Source organism: Labrus mixtus, chromosome 14 (assembly GCF_963584025.1).
Source record: "Labrus mixtus chromosome 14, fLabMix1.1, whole genome shotgun sequence".
In the NCBI taxonomy this organism is placed as follows: Eukaryota; Metazoa; Chordata; class Actinopteri; order Labriformes; family Labridae; genus Labrus; species Labrus mixtus.
This window is the reverse complement of record NC_083625.1, coordinates 24,768,636-24,785,785: the sequence shown is the minus strand read 5'-3', so window position 1 is coordinate 24,785,785 and position 17,150 is coordinate 24,768,636. Positions and strand designations below refer to the sequence as shown.

The following is a 17,150-nucleotide window of genomic DNA, read 5'->3' as shown; positions in this document are numbered from 1 at the left end:
GCATTTAGTTCAAACCGGCTGCAATTAGGTTGTTATGGGATCAGGCAAAGGGTTTACAGTGGGTTTCCCTCGAGGGAAGCCCTGATGATGCTTAGAGTAGTGTTTACATTCTACCACATTTAAATATAAATGTGAAACAGCAAGCCTGTGTTTGTAAACAGATGCCAGATCTGCCATGTGTTGTCTCAAGCTTTTAATTACTGTACAAGGGTACCCATCTGACTAACGACTGACTCAGCTAATCTCTGTCTCCGTCTTGTGGTATCAAACTGTATTGCAACCCTTTTTAAGGCAACGTCACACTGCAAAATATCTAACCAAGTGTAGTCTTATAATGTCTGGTCAACAATATCTCATTATCAGCCACATTCACCTGACAAGTCCAGGCACAAAAAAAAAAATAAAACCTGAACTGCTTTTACTGAGTAATAATAGGTGGTTCAACAAGCAAAATGTACTTAAGATGATAAGATGTACATTTTTATTTCAAGAAACATATCAAGCATTCTGTGCTGTCTGCACTGGCAGCCATTTTTTTTTATCCTCATTTTTCCTCATACTTTCATTATTCAGGCTTTATTAGCTGTTACTTTAATATCTTAAAAGAATGTTTTTTATCTTGGCTCGGGTTAATGTGGCTTATTCATAAGAGCAGTCGAACGTCACTTCAGGCTCGCCAGAGTGACCACGCCCCCGTTTGGGTGAAAACAAGCACTGAGAATGTATCGGCGGTAGATTAGAAAACACTGGTAACAGTGCGGTTAAACACAATTGCGAAGCTTTTTGTACTTCAAACTATTTTAAAAACACAATTTAGTATTGGGTTTTCATTTACAAAGGACAAAGGAGGGTAAAAGAAGAGCTCTGTGTGTTTGGATTGAAACTAGAGAGGATTAAAGGTCCCATATTCTGCTTTTTCTGGTTTTATATGCTCTTTAGTGTGTTTTCCAAGTGTCCTGTGCATGTTTAGGCACATCTATGTGCAGAAATTCAAAGTCTGCGGAAACGCGGCTTCTCCTACGTGCTCCTGTTAGCTGTAGCATTAGCTGCATGTAACACTCGGCTCTAGCCCCCCTCGATAAAAATGTGTCAGTCCGACGTCATTGTCAGTGTGAGATCATTGATCTAAGCCCATTGGCTCGTTGTGGCAAGCCCTGCAGCTCATGTTGAAATTTCCGAGACGCGTGCTGAGCAACTGACCAATAACGACAGAGCGGATCGGCAGACCAATCAGAGCAGACTTGGCCCAGTGTGGGCTCAACAGAGCGTAGCTGACGGACTCAGAGTGGAGAGGGAGCAAGGAGCAGCAGTACATGAAAACAGACACTTTTTTCGGACTTTATCTATTGTGAACGTACAAAAGTAGGAACATAGATTAAATATACAAACCCCAAAAAGGGCATAATATGGACTCTTTAAAGTGGTAAATTGTGGGACCGCTGTCATGTTCCTGCTCTGTGACAGAAGACAAGTCTGTTAACAGATTCTTCACACATTCATTCACTAACGTATTAACAACGTTTCAACTGTCACGTCACATAAATATGTTGGTGAAAATGTCTCTAACCGAAGGAACACTACACCAAATCATCTTACTGAAAAATAAATGTCAAAATAAAAAGTTTGCTAGCTCGATATAACACCTCGTCTCGCCCCACTCATCATTATTTACACTCACGTATGAATACAAAAGGTTTTAATATCATCCAGGTGACTTTACATGTGTTATTCTTTTCTAAATCAGCTGATAACTCAGAGTTTATGTCCCCTTTTCTCTATAATAAACGTCTGTAACCACTCCATTACAGCTATGAACACTGTTAGAAACTATTACAAATAAATATTATTTAAAAATATAGATCCCTCTCAGGTAACACAGTTAATAATTACTCATCAAGTGTTTAAAGTCAGTTTCCTCTGATGACTCGTTTGAGCAGTTTGATGAGAGAGATTGAACAGACACTCACGTACACGGTTAATTTTATACCATTATGATGCGGATCTCTGTTCAGAAATGTCATATTTTAAATGTTTACATCACTGCTCATCAGATTTAGGCTCATACTTGCAGTTTTAAAGTACGGTTTTCATTTTTTAAGACTTTAAATCGGTAATGACCCCAACTTGTCCATTAACCACCATTCATTCAGATGGAATGATTTCACCCAGAAAGGGGCGGGGCCGGCATCGTTTGGGCAAAGTACCCGGATGGGTTGCTCTCGGTCTTTGTCAGGTGACGTATTGCCTTCCCTAAGCGCAATGCATTGTGGTTATACGCGCCATGTTAGCGGATATAGCTCTTTGTTTACATGCGGAGTTGATCAGAAGTCACGTCTGCACACACGTCTTGCTTTGCTTCCCTTTTGTTTGTTGGTAAAATGGTTCGCTCATGCTGCGTGAATAATTGCCATAGTAAGTCCCACGACTTGAATTGTAAAAAACTCAACAACCAGTTACGGTTTTTTAGGTTTCCCTTATGGAAAAAGGGCTTTGGGACACAAGCAGAGGATATATCAAAGAGGAGGCGGATGGCCTGGGTTAAAGCGGTGAACCGGAGATCCATCACCTTTGCCAGTGTATCTAAGTACATGCTTGTTTGCTCTCGACACTTTCACAAGGGTAAGTGAAATCGCTTTTGTTGTGTTTATTATGATGTTAAATTATCATTATATACGATATCGTATGAGCGAATGCTAAGGCTAAGTCATTTTTGTTTAGCCAGGCTGGTCGACAGCAGATTTCAGAAACGGCTTGACCCGGTCTAAGATCTTAAAATAACAAGGAATCATCATGTGCTGTATTTCTAAAAACAAAACTGTGTGTGATTACAGGCGAACCTGCTTATGAAATGAGGGAGACTGATCCAGACTGGGCACCATCTCTACATATGGGCCACACAGACAGTACGCAGAGATACGGCCGGCAAACAGCTGATATGGATGTAAACCAGGCTGAAGAAAACCACCAGTCTCCCAATGAGGGGGAAGCAAATGAAGCTGGAAGAAAGGATCCACTACAGACTGAGAACTTGGCTCAGGCGTCCACACAAAGTGTCCAAGAGGGCACCGAAGATGGCGACCCTGGAGAAAGTGGCCAGGAAAACACTCAGGAAGGAACCCACAACACCAGCCCGAAGGTGGCAGACTTTCAATGTAATCTGAACCTGAATGTACGACCAGAAAATATACGAATTGTAAAATTTGAGTTTTATTAATCACAACGCTCGGGTGAATTTTAAGATGAATTCTTTGAAACCGACTGTTTAAATCATAACTTTCAGAAAAAGATTCATTTGTGTTTACAGGCTTTGTGAGTTCATGAAAGCCAGCGGAGCTTTGCTGATACTGGTTCAAAATGTTGGCTCTCCTATGGCACCACCTGCTGGAGTAAAAATGCCCAAGACAAATATGCTACACAAAAGAAATCAGGCAATCTAATCATAAACAACGATGTAAATAAGAGAAGAATAGATCTATTAGGAGACACACTGGTTGTAGGTTGAAATAAGACGAAAAAAAGGCTTTTTGTATGTGGTTAAAAACTTTTGCACAAGAGAGAAAAAGCTTCATAGAAAGTTCAGATGAGAGGAAATCTGAGTCCTATTAATTTAAATACTACAATTAAGTGTTGTAGTACTCGAACCGGTCTGAAGACCACTTTTTGAAGGTCTTGTTCTTGTCTCTGAATCGAAAGCATTTTAACTCGGTCTTGTCCCGGTCTCAGACTGGGTAGACTCTGGATTTTAAATCAAGACCACCATTGAAAGGCTTTTTTTCATTGCTGTGATTAGAAGAAAAATGCCGGTTTCACTGATATTTATGGTCTTGTCTCAGTCTCGCCCTGCCTTGGTCTTGACTCTCTCTAAATGTCTTGGTCTTATCTCGGTCTCTGAGCTCTCCGGTATGTGTTGGTCTCGGTTATGTGGTCTTGACTACCACACACTATTAGATGTTAAACTGCCGCATGGCGTGATTCTTACCTGAGCAAAGAGAAAACACTGTAGGAGTTCCTGACTGAACTCTGGTCGACCTGGAGCAGACTGTTTTTCTTCCGCTCCGACTGATCCTGAAACAGCCACATGTCAGTGTTGAATATGAGGCTAATGAGATTAACAATGGATAGCCCATAATGATGCAGATGCTCTGAAAGATTGACCACAGGCTGTACCTTATGATCAAAGTCAGCTGCATAGTAGCCATCATTCAAACCAAAGATGATCTCATTTGGATTTCTGGATCGAATCTGTGGACAAAGCGAGGCAGCAGAGAATCATTGCAGAGAACAAAGGACAGCGGGAATCTGGATGTGCATGAGACGCTGCTATCTGTTTATGAGCTTTGAAAATGGTCTCACTGTGAAGGAATGGCAATAACCCTGACTTCTTTTACAGCATTTCACATTTTCATTGACTTGTTTCTCAGAACAGAGCTTCAATGTGCAGAATTTAGGCTTAAAGGAGATAATTAATCCTTCAAACACTCACATGCAGAAAGAATTAAAAGTCAAAATCACATGATCATTCTTCACACTGCAGACTGTTAGGATGGTTTTAATGTTTACAACTGATGGTTCACATCTCTGAATCAGTGCAATGTGTGTGTGCTCTCATTATAACATCATCAACCTGGTATGCTGCATCGCTACGTGATTGCTTATAACTGGCATTTATTTCAAATGTGAGGAAACAGACTAGAAAAATAAACCTTGTAATGAATTGAGTGTCTGTTTCTGTTGACCAGAATATCAGTTTGCTGGACTGTAATTCAAAGTTTCTTTAATCATTGATAAAAGTGTTTTTTTCACAAGTAGATGAAAGTCTAAAATGATATCAAAAGACATTCTCATTATTAAGTCTTTAAACTGATTAAACAAAAAGTAATAAATCCAGAGACTCTTCTTTTCTTTCATAATCTGAAGAAAGGCTGTGAATCTTTACGCTTAAGAAGAAGGAACCAATAAATGTTGTTGAGAAAATGAACAACCAACTTTGTTAATGATAGGTTCATTGTTCGCATCAAATGTCAACCACAAATATCAATCCAATATCAAACAATGTATTTATAAATCACTGCTGGTGTAATATTTTTAATGATTGAATTTTTCAATCGGATAAAGTTACTCAAACTTTTTGTTGATGCAAAACACAAATGGAATTAAAAAGATGAATGAAAGATGCAATCATCATGCTCCCTCGTTAGGTTCCAAGATCCGCTGCAGCGTTAAGTCAGACATTTGAATAAATGCTTTCAAAGTAAAAGCATGAAAATGATTTTTGATGAGAATTAGGCACATTGATGATCTCGACTGAACCCTCGTGGTCATTCAGTGGGCATTTTTTCAGTGTGGATGCTAACTTCAGGGTTTTGTGCAGTATGGTTTGGATGCATCCTTTCAGGAAAATAGTCGTATTTTAACACCCACAATGCTGTGCGAAATTAAATGTAAGACGTCACTTCACGTGCAACTCCAAGTCAAAACAAACGAGGATGGATGCGGGTGGTTTCGGGTAACGTGCCTTTCAAATGGTAAGTTGTTAAATTGTTTCTATGCAATGTGAAGTTTTGTATTATTTTCTGAGCCATCGTGCAGATCACATCTGAGTTGGAGTGTCAATAACATGAGGCGGGCTAATGACTCCACTTCAACACTGAATGAATCAGACGAAGGAGGAACAAATATCTTCCTACTGAACAGTAGGTCCTAACAGGATACAGCACGGAGAGAAAGGACTGTCTACTGTCAAGTTGTGGAGACACTTTGGAAGCACCAAGCCTCTAAGTTTTTAAGTAAACTTAAAGGAAGTGCCTTTAAGTGCAGTACTTATTACGGCCAGTAGGGGGCGACTCCAGTGGTTGAAAGAGAAGTTGGTCAACTACATCCTTCTCTGTTTATTTATTACCTCGGTAATCATTTTCCCTGTGACTTTATTTTCTCAATCAATAGTTTAAAGTCTCTTTCAATATATAACGATGTTCAGTTTCTAAATGATGGTCCCATTTAGAGTAAACAAATGGTAAAACATTGATGCCAAAGGCTGGGAATACCTGGGAATGATGCCAGACAGATCCCACAAACAAAAAGGGAACATCAAGGGGGCTATGTTCATTCTTCTTCAATAAAGACTTTATATTAAACAGACTCAGTGGATTATTCTCATTTTCATGTGTGGTTGCTGACCTGCTGTCCTGTGTATCTGAGGCCATCCAGATTGACCCTCCATTCTATGAGGAGCTGGTACTGTTCCTCCTGTCCTCCCCAGATCCTCACCACGAAGCAAGACACAGAGGTATCCAGGAGGTCCGGCAGCATGCCGAAGTCCAGACTCCGCCAGGTTGGATTCTGACACACAACACGAATAAGGATTAGCCACCACTTAGGGAGGATAACCAGTAGAAGAGAACATGAATACCTGACAGCACAATAAATAATTCATTCCATTTATTCAACGTTAAAAGGAACTGAACCTTCTGTTAACTTGTGTATTCATTTAAAATAGGGACAGTGCACATTAGTGAACATAAACATGTTAATAGGCCATACTGCAGTCACAGGCTTATTTTCCATCTGTAGTCCTTTGGCAGGTTGGTGGTTCACATGTATAGAAAATTACATATAACCACAATGACAAGTAAAAACCAAAACCACAAACAGTGGCCAAGCAACAACATTCACTGTACTTTAGTTAACATGGACACACTCAATAATACAAGCCTAAAAAGTGTCTGTGTGATGTTGTTTAAAACAAACCAGGATAAAGTGACCTTCTGAGTTAAAGTGCTTAAAGTGCTGCTACGGGAGGTAAAGTGCCGGAGTAGTAAAGTGCAAAAGTGCTGGAGTATTGCAATTTGCTTGATTATGAGGTACTGGTGTAAATGGCACTTTTGCCCGAGACGAGCCTGTAACTTTAAAGTACTTAAGTAATTGCACATAGCTATATTGCTCTGACTTTGCAGAATGTGTATGTACTAGGGATGTAAAGATGAATCGCGAGACAGTTAAAAATCGATTCAAAGGTGTCAATGTTCACATCGGTACTCTGAGAAAATAAATGGCATACTTTACTTTTACATTTTTAAACAGCAGAGGACGCTATCTATTTATGCTTATCTGGTTTGACGTCCCCCGACACTCTCGTTAGCGCTAGCAGCTGTAGAGCAGAGAAGGTTAGCAGCTACAGAGTAAGATTTTGAATTTGAGGACGCACCACCGTCTTTTAAAAGGGAGGTGTGGAAGCATTTCTTCCCCAAGACAGAAAATGAAAGAGGAGAGAAGATAACAGACGAGACAAAAACTGTGTGCAAATATTGAAAGAAGAAAGGGAACTACACAAATAACACGACCAACATGATGCAGCATTTAATCTACACCACAATGAGAAGCTACAATCACTTCCTCTCGTTAAGAGGAAAAAATATTAAAAGGCCAAACCACACTGACAAGCGGGTTTGCAAAAATTAAATGTATGTTTTTCAGTCATCTCTAAATCTCTCAAATAAATGGTGAGAGAATTGTATCGTGAACTCAATATCATGAATCGTATCGTGAGTTGAGTGAATCGTTACATCCCTAGTATGTACATACCGTTGCACAGGGTTAGCATACATAGATGTGTTTAGTTACTCAGTATTGCAAAGGGGTTAGATACACAGTTGTGTGCATGAATAATTAGAAATAGATGGTTAGACATGGTCACAGGTCTGGTTGTTTATGAAAATATAAGTGTGTGTGTGTTTTTGGTGTGCATGCTTTCAAATAAAATATGTCATAAGTGATCTCTTTCCATCAAATATCATTTAATCATCCTGCTCTACATTCACCTTAAGGTTTGATCCCTGCTACAGTGTGTTCTTTGTCTCCAGACTGTCAGCACTGAGAGTGAGGGCTACTTCTACAAAGCCATTTACATCATTCAATTACACACCACTTCCCTCCATCAGACAGAAAAATCTCTTGCTCTGCGGGTCACACTCAAGGACAGGCAGGGAGGGAATGTCAAAAGCAGAAGTACACTCCAGCAGGGGGTGTAGTAAGAGCCAGTAGCGGAAGCAAAGGGGTAAAACAGAATGAAAACAGGAAGAGCAACAGGAAACGTTTCCCTAGACAAACGATGACAGGATGGAGACAGAAACTAGAGAACAAATGTCAGCAAAAGGATTTTCAATTCAACAGGAGAAAGTCAGGCAGAGTAAATGACAGGAGTCATGACTCCTGCAGAGCATTATGGAGTCTGTCTGCCCGGGGTACAGTGTGCAGTGTGCCTGGAAAGCAGCTTAGGTCAGCTCATGACTTGGCAGAGAGCCTGACAGTAATGGCTTGCTATCCTTGGCTGCTTCGGTAGCTTTGTGCTGAGCTGCATAAGCCCCGCTAACAAGAGAAGCAGCAGCCTAAGAGTCACCTAGTCATGTTCACCAGAGTCGTTTACAACATAGAGTGATGCTGACAAAGCAAGAGAGAAAGAATCATTTCTCCTTTAAGCTGATGCAAGTCGGATTTTCATTCAAGGAAGCACTTTTTTACTGTACCCTCAATGTGTGAAAACCAGTTTAAGAAAGGTCATAGTGCAACGACAATTCCAGATGTGGCCAGATGTGTTAAAGAAAGAAGATATGCAGCAGGTATAAATACCAGGTTTTGGCATCAATAACATACAGGAAGCTTGTGTTCCTTCAGTACAGTGCTGCTCATGTTGCTCATAGTGTATCAACACACTGCATCAACAGGGTGCAGGTAAACATCCTGAACCTTTCCCTGGAAGCAGGCATGAAGAATTTAAAGGTACAAACAAGTATACTCACCAGAGAGTCCCGTATGACTTCACTCTTGTAAAAATCTAAAAAGACATCAAAGAGGGCTGATTAGAGAAAGCAGAAAACACTTGTACACAAAATGGCTTGAATCTACCATTAAATACAATTCATGAAGTAATATGAGCTCGGCTCGGCTTTATTTCTGAATTTGATAGACGACAGACAAGACTTTTACAGATATTTGCTGTATGTACTAGTGTTTATGACTATTAAAATCCAGGACAAGACCCTGTCCTACACAGAATCAGTCTGATTTAAATCAAAGCTTTAAACTTAAACTCTGCACAGGAAATTGAAAACAGAGGCTTTTTTTTGGTCTGCATTCTGAAAGATAGTTTGGGATATAGTCGGGTGTGCTTTTGTAGGTCATACAGAGGCATCACACTTATATAGAGACTGTTTTATAACCAGTGAAGAACCCCCTAAAAGTAGGTTAAAGGGTCATTGCATAAGTCTGTGTGCAATGATGCAGCTAACAAAACTAAAGTGCAGATATTTATCTAACACAAGTGCAACTCGACTCATGTTTCACATCTTTGACTTTTTGAGGTGCACACTAGTGATAGTAGTGATAATGTTAATAAACTCTTTAAGCTGCCCTGCATGCTCGAAGAACACAACAAGACTTTATTATCTCTGCCACACATTTTCAAAAGCATCTGAACAGAAGACCTTTACACAAATACTCCCACCAGATTGGTCAACAGTTTGATGTCCATGCTGTTACTTCAGAATGTGAACTGTGAAGACATTATCAGCTTGCGGACAGGATTAGGAGTTTGTAAACCCTATGAATAGTGTGCAAAATGATTTCAAAAGCAAATATTTATTTCTCCTGGATTGTTCTGTGAGAGACAATCTGCCTCCATCTAAAGATTCTGAGTGAATGACTCAACCATTCTACCAACTACTGCCTCCTTCCAATAGGAGGCGCTATGATTTGTTCAGGCCCAAGCTGTCATCAATCATGTAAAAACTGAGTAAGTGTGCGGGCATATCTTCTTCTTCTCTCTGCTGTTTTTGTAACACCCTGCACCTATATGTGATTTAACCAGCCCTTTAAATAAGCGACAAAACACAAATGTTTTAGAGCATTAAACTTAGACACTTTAATGTTACTGTTGGACTATTGCGCCACACAGACAAAGTACATGTTGTCCAGTTCTGTTGAACTAGTTTCTGTTGTGTCTCTGTCATCTCAGACTGCAGCAGTCACCATTCTGTCTACAGCAGCACCTTCAGGCTAACAGGAAGCTACACTGTGCCATCTTTGGAGTCTTATAGTTATGTGCTAATCGTCATGGGTGGAGAGTAAAAAAGAATACTTAAAGAATTTAAGTTGATACTGCTCCGTATTTCAATGATCAACCCAACCCAAATAACTTGTAATCTCTTGGCGGATTTTCCACTTTAGCTGAACATGTTTACTTAATGACCACTGTTATCACTAACTTTGATTTGATATGACGTAACTGCATTAGGCCCCGTGTCCACATAGTGTTTTTTTTCTGAGCACCAGTGTCTTTTTTCAATTTGTTTTCAAAGGGCAGAGAGCGTTTGCAGCAGCAGGCGGCCGCCCGGAGAAAGAGTGCGGCACCTAAGCGCTCCACTTTTTTTGTGTGGCAGCTCAGAGCGCTCAAGTTCAAAATCTTTCAACTTCCCAGAAAGGTGCTGCTGACGTCACTGGTGCTCTTTTCCAAATGTATGATATTCCCAGTGTTTTTGCAGCACTACGGATCATGTCTTGTACCCATATCTTCAATCCATGGTTACTGGTGTTCAAACGATCTCAAATAAAAAACATACAGTAAAAAGTATCGGAGCAGTGTATCGGTCATAGAGAAGCAATTGTCAACCGACGATGTCATAAAGACAGGACAGACGTGCAGCACTTTTCTTTTCAGTGCACAAACGCGTCATGCAAGCCCTGACAGGAACAGTCAGCGCTTTTCTGCCCGAAACAAAACGCTAAGTGGACATGAGGCCTTAGTTTATATAAAAGTGGAAAGTGATCCTTTTTTGAAAGCATGATGCAGATTGTGTATTACACAAGTGAACATGTACTTAGCACTGTCAGGCTGGAGAATGTGTGTGGGAGGGGCTTAAACACTGACCTCTAGATATTCTGTCTCCTATACAGAGGTGGAGGGTGAAGTACGTGTCCAGCAGTGGAGAACCATTCTTGTTGACAATGTTTCTGGCCGCGATGCTCCGGAGATGACGCAACCGTCTCTGTGTGTCGGAGAGAAATACAGAAGGGGACAGAGAGAGAGGAGAGAGTGAGAACAAATAAAAACTGACATCAGAGCTGTAGTATTCAGTTTCATCCTCATCATGTGATGGCTGCAGGCAATTACAAATAATCTAGGTTATACTGAAGAATGTGAATCCTAACTGATTCCCAGGATGTGTGAAAAAAGACGACTACAGAGATTGATGAAGTATCACGTTGTCAATCTGATGTATAAATAGCCTACAATAGCCCGGGGGGGTTTCTCATGCAGTGAAGCAGAACCAGCTGAGAGTCTGCTCAAAGTCAGCAGCTCAAATAATAGAGGCATGACATCTTCAGGGTAGAAATAAGTACGTAGTTAACTCGCCAGGAATGGTCAGTCATAACAGTCACATGAGAAATGTTCAGCTTTAAAATGATTTTCTACACCATCTACAAGTCTCAATGAGCCCACTATAGAAAAGCCCCCATTATCACCATGTGCATTTGTAGCCAGAACAAAAGTCTGAACTAAGGAGTGTGAGAAAATATATAAATACTTGATTGGTCCTGAAGTTTTGATTATGTGTCAAATCTTAAAACTGTAAACAGTTGTACTAAAAGTTAACATGCATTAAAATAAGCACACATTTCTGAATGTACTGAAAGTGATGCTTTGCTAAAACATTTTCCAAAAAAAATAATACTTGATGATATTGACTGCTGTACCTCAACTTGTTTATTGGTCAAAATCTACTGCAATAGAATCTGGTATTGTATTTGGTATTTGGCAGATAAACATGTAGCATTTGGATACTACTGCCATAAAACAAATAAGATTATTTTTACAGCTGTAGGGAACTCTGGAGGCTCATCGGCAGCAGCCACCATGCTGGAAATCCTGTCACAACCTAACTTTCAGTCAACCTAACGACAGGCTGAGAGCTGGAGCTGAGGCGGGTTTTAAACATCCTTACAAACCGCTACATGCCTACACCGTGCCCGCCTGTCAATCAGGTCAGCCTCATGCCTAACTATGCCTAACACGTATGGTTAATAAAATCAAAATGGATGCGTTATTAAAAAAAAGTCACCCCCGTACAGCGAGTGCCCATGAGGAAGACAAATATTGTTGTTTTGTTTTTGTACAAGGCTGTAAACATGTTATTATCTGCTGTAAAAACAGGCGTTTTTGAATGTGGTGTTCATGTGACTCCCGGGGTCTGCCTCAAGTGGACACTGGAAGAACTGCAGTTCTTTGCACTTTCGCATTGGCTTCATTTTTCAATACCGGAGGTCAAAAGCAACGCCTGTTAAAAGTGAAGCTTTGCATCTGTTCACATTGCTTTTTTTTACTAATTGGATTCTTCAAGTGTAAATTATTGAAGATTTTTTCACATTATGTTATTATGACATTGAGTAGGTTATATTCTGTAGAAGCACCATATTGTTATTGCTACCAAGTCCTACAATACCTGAAAAAGAAAAGTAAGCCGTTAAAAAACAGCATTAGAGTGTGGCAGCCAAAATAGATGCATGGTGGATGAAAGGTACAACTTGATGTTTTGGAACGATGATGAAGAATAATTGATTTCTGGTGGCGGGAAAGGGTCAATTTTTAAATAACAAATGATTTCATCTTGACCGACGTACTCGCTGACACAGATCTCACATATAAGGCAACATTGCAAGTATTCCTAATATTAGTATTGGTATTGAAACAATTCTGACAATGACGTTAGTTGTTACTGGGATTGTAATAAAATATTTCACTTCCAATTCCTTAAAATTCTAACTTTTTTACTGGAAATTTCATGCATTTGATGGTGTGTTCTACATACTATGACGTTAGTTTTAGTATCCTAACTAATTATGATGTATTCGATTTTACTTTTACTTTTCATATCCTTGGTTTCTTGCCAATACACACTACAAAGGCCTCGTCACCTCATTAGTTCAACTCAAGCAAAGTCTTAAAGGAAATAAATACAGGTTTCATTGGTGAATCTCAAAGACCTAGAAGTCGACATAACGTTTATATCCTCATGTCTTGCATATAAATTCAATGACTTGCTTTGGGAAACAAAAGTGTGTGTTTGGAGTGGACACACAAGAGGCACAGAGAGGTTTCTGCTTCAGTCACACAAGTCTCCACTACACAATGTTTCTCTTGACCAGCAGGCCTGGCCTCCGTCCTGCTGCTATACTGCGACTAAATCCAAGTCATGGGATCCTCTATAAGATTAAGGACTCAAACAAAAACACTGATTGTTCGGTAGGGGACTTCTAACCGCCCTCCCTTAAACATGCCCTTTCTGTATGGGGCTAACGTGGACCACAGGCGGAGAGAAACAGGTTTAAGAACACTTGTGAAGAAAAAAGCTGCCGTGGTGGGTCGGGTACTCTGATGTAAAACTAGGGCAACATCAGAAGCCTTATTATAGACCACAATGTCAGCCAAACATCAAAGCTAGGACCTCTAGTAGCTGACCACTGTCATAATGTGATCAAACAGCTCTAATAATAGTATGTGACAAAGTTATTAGCTGCTCACAAGCCTTTTTCTCTCTATATCCAGACATCACAATTCCTCAGAAACGTTAAACCGTCAAACTGAGCTTTAAATCATCTTTATATCATGATGTAGGTTTTAATATTCTTTGTTGTAACTTGTTCTTGATTAGACCTCATGGTCTTCAGTCTGCAGACTGTTGTTTTGGATCTGTTGGTCAATTACGCCCTGTGTCCACCTAGCATTTGCCAGCGTCTTTTTTTCAATTGTTTTTAAGGAGGAGAGAGCGTTTGCGGCAGCAGGCAACCGCCCTGAGAAAAATTGCAGCGTCTTTTTTTCTGAGCGCTCTGCCTTTTTGTGCGGCCACTCCGGGCGCTCAAGTTGAAAATCATTTCAACTTTTCTATTTTCCAAATGAGTCAAATGTACTAGTGTGAAGCAAGAATGAAAGTGTAGGCCTACTATAAATGATCATGTTGTGTCCATGCATGTCTCTGCGACGGCAAGAGACCATGGAGTCTGAAAGTCATGCTGTGTCAGTCACACCTACAGTCTCAACCCCAACACCAAGCCACACTCTCAACCCCAACACCATGCCACACTCTCAACCCCTAACCCAACACCATGCCACACTCTAAACCCCAACACCATGCCACACTCTAAACCCCAACACCATGCCACACTCTCAACCCCTAACCCAACACCAAGCCACACTCTAAACCCCAACACCATGCCACACTCTCAACCCCTAACCCAACACCAAGCCACACTCTCAACCCCAACCCCAACACCAAGCCACACTCTCAACCCCAACACCAAGCCACTCTCAACCCCAACACCAAGCCACACTCTCAACCCCTAACCCAACACCATACCACACTCTCAACCCCAACACCAAGCCACTCTCAACCCCAACACCATGCCACACTCTCAACCCCTAACCCAACACCAAGCCACACTCTAAACCCCAACACCATGCCACACTCTCAACCCCTAACCCAACACCAAGCCACACTCTCAACCCCAACCCCAACACCAAGCCACACTCTCAACCCCAACACCAAGCCACTCTCAACCCCAACACCAAGCCACACTCTCAACCCCTAACCCAACACCATACCACACTCTCAACCCCAACACCAAGCCACTCTCAACCCCAACACCAAGCCACTCTCAACCCCAACACCAAGCCACTCTCAACCCCAACACCAAGCCACACTCTCAACCCCAACACCAAGCCACTCTCAACCCCTAACCCAACACCATGCCACACTCTCAACCCCAACACCATGCCACACTCTCAACCCCAACACCAAGCCACACTCTCAACCCCAACACCAAGCCACACTCTCAACCCAAACACCAAGCCACACTCTCAACCCCAACACCATGCCACACTCTCAACCCCAACACCAAGCCACACTCTCAACCCCAACACCATGCCACACTCTCAACCCCTAACCCAACACCAAGCCACACTCTAAACCCCAACACCATGCCACACTCTCAACCCCTAACCCAACACCAAGCCACACTCTCAACCCCAACCCCAACACCAAGCCACACTCTCAACCCCAACACCAAGCCACTCTCAACCCCAACACCAAGCCACACTCTCAACCCCTAACCCAACACCATACCACACTCTCAACCCCAACACCAAGCCACTCTCAACCCCAACACCAAGCCACTCTCAACCCCAACACCAAGCCACTCTCAACCCCAACACCAAGCCACACTCTCAACCCCAACACCAAGCCACTCTCAACCCCTAACCCAACACCATGCCACACTCTCAACCCCAACACCATGCCACACTCTCAACCCCAACACCAAGCCACACTCTCAACCCCAACACCAAGCCACACTCTCAACCCAAACACCAAGCCACACTCTCAACCCCAACACCATGCCACACTCTCAACCCCAACACCAAGCCACACTCTCAACCCCAACACCATGCCACACTCTCAACACCAACTCCAAGCCACACTCTCAACCCCAACACCAAGCCACACTCTCAACCCCTAACCCAACACCATGCCACACTCTCAACACCAACACCAAGCCACACTCTCAACCCCAACACCATGCCACACTCTCAACACCAACTCCAAGCCACACTCTCAACCCCAACACCATACCACACTCTCAACCCCTAACCCAACACCATGCCACACTCTCAACCCCTAACCCAACACCATGCCACACTCTCAACCCCAACACCATACCACACTCTCAACCCCAACACCATACCACACTCTCAACCCCTAACCCAACACCATGCCACACTCTCAACCCCTAACCCAACACCATGCCACACTCTCAACCCCAACACCATACCACACTCTCAACCCCAACACCATACCACACTCTCAACCCCTAACCCAACACCATGCCACACTCTCAACACCAACACCAAGCCACACTCTCAACCCCAACACCATGCCACACTCTCAACACCAACTCCAAGCCACACTCTCAACACCAACTCCAAGCCACACTCTCAACCCCAACACCATACCACACTCTCAACCCCTAACCCAACACCATGCCACACTCTCAACCCCTAACCCAACACCATGCCACACTCTCAACCCCTAACCCAACACCATGCCACACTCTCAACCCCAACACCATACCACACTCTCAACCCCAACACCATACCACACTCTCAACCCCTAACCCAACACCATGCCACACTCTCAACCCCAACACCATACCACACTCTCAACCCCAACACCATGCCACACTCTCAACCCCTAAACCAACACCATGCCACAATGATGCTGCTGCTTGTGCAAGAGATTACGTTTGGATGTTCTGAGGAAGGTTTAAAACATAACTCAATATTGCAATGACAAGATGTTCAAATGATCAAATTAACATGTGAATATAAGCTATAAGGTTACAGATCCTTTCCATTTCTGCTGATCGGCATATTTGCACAAAACCTGTGCTTGTATAGTTGTTCATCATTAATTGAAATTAACAAGAAATGCTAGAAGAGCTGCTCTTATTCAGCCTGAGGTCTTCCTCAACCACATGTTTTTAACTGGTGTGAATGCATGTGCTGCATTCATGTGCTCCTCGGATGGTCCCAGTTTTTCAGAGTTGGGAAGTTGTTCTTCCATGTAGGGCTCCATCTGACAAGTCAAATGTCTGCACGCTGAGTGTGAAGATATGGCATGTGTACAAAGGTTTTCCCATTTCACTACACTTCAGGCAGTCTTTTTTGTGACTTGCTTGATGTGCATACTCATATCATGATAATGGTGAAATAGCTATTTGTTTTGCAGTCCTAGATAGCATGGGCTGACAGTTTTCCTGTTTACAAAAGCTAACTTTTTGCCACACCTATGCTATGTATGTTTGAATTTATTTATTTAATAGGGACAATTCAATTTAACATAATTTCAATACAAAGCATGAAACTGATGTGCTGCATAAAGAGTATATAGCTATTTCTAGTTTCCAATTCGTGTCCCCAGTTGGGCCTTTGTGTAAACAAACAGATTAAAATGTACAACATTCAGTTACATAAAACCCCATAACACGATATGAGGATACATTAAAATACATGTACAACAATACAAATGTTATAAACCAGTTTAAAATAA

At 41.8% G+C, this 17,150-nt stretch overlaps 2 protein-coding genes across 2 annotated transcripts in view; one reads left to right on the top strand and one right to left on the bottom strand.

Annotated features, from left to right (window-relative positions):
• Positions 1 to 17,150, bottom strand: part of uvrag (UV radiation resistance associated gene) — a 122,124-nt gene that overhangs the window by 103,749 nt on the left and 1,225 nt on the right. The window contains exons 2-6 of the mRNA XM_061055937.1: positions 10,922 to 11,039; positions 8,796 to 8,830; positions 6,178 to 6,339; positions 4,168 to 4,242; positions 3,980 to 4,065 (exon numbers count right to left, since the gene is read on the bottom strand). Of these exons, the coding sequence (XP_060911920.1) occupies positions 3,980 to 4,065; positions 4,168 to 4,242; positions 6,178 to 6,339; positions 8,796 to 8,830; positions 10,922 to 11,039 (476 nt within the window). The remainder of the gene's footprint in view (positions 1 to 3,979; positions 4,066 to 4,167; positions 4,243 to 6,177; positions 6,340 to 8,795; positions 8,831 to 10,921; positions 11,040 to 17,150) is intronic.
• Positions 2,272 to 4,714, top strand: LOC132988501 (uncharacterized). The gene is made up of 2 exons (XM_061055938.1): positions 2,272 to 2,619; positions 2,832 to 4,714. The coding sequence occupies exons 1-2, from the start codon at positions 2,379 to 2,381 to the stop codon at positions 3,212 to 3,214; spliced, it is 624 nt and encodes a 207-aa protein (XP_060911921.1). The 5' UTR covers positions 2,272 to 2,378; the 3' UTR covers positions 3,215 to 4,714.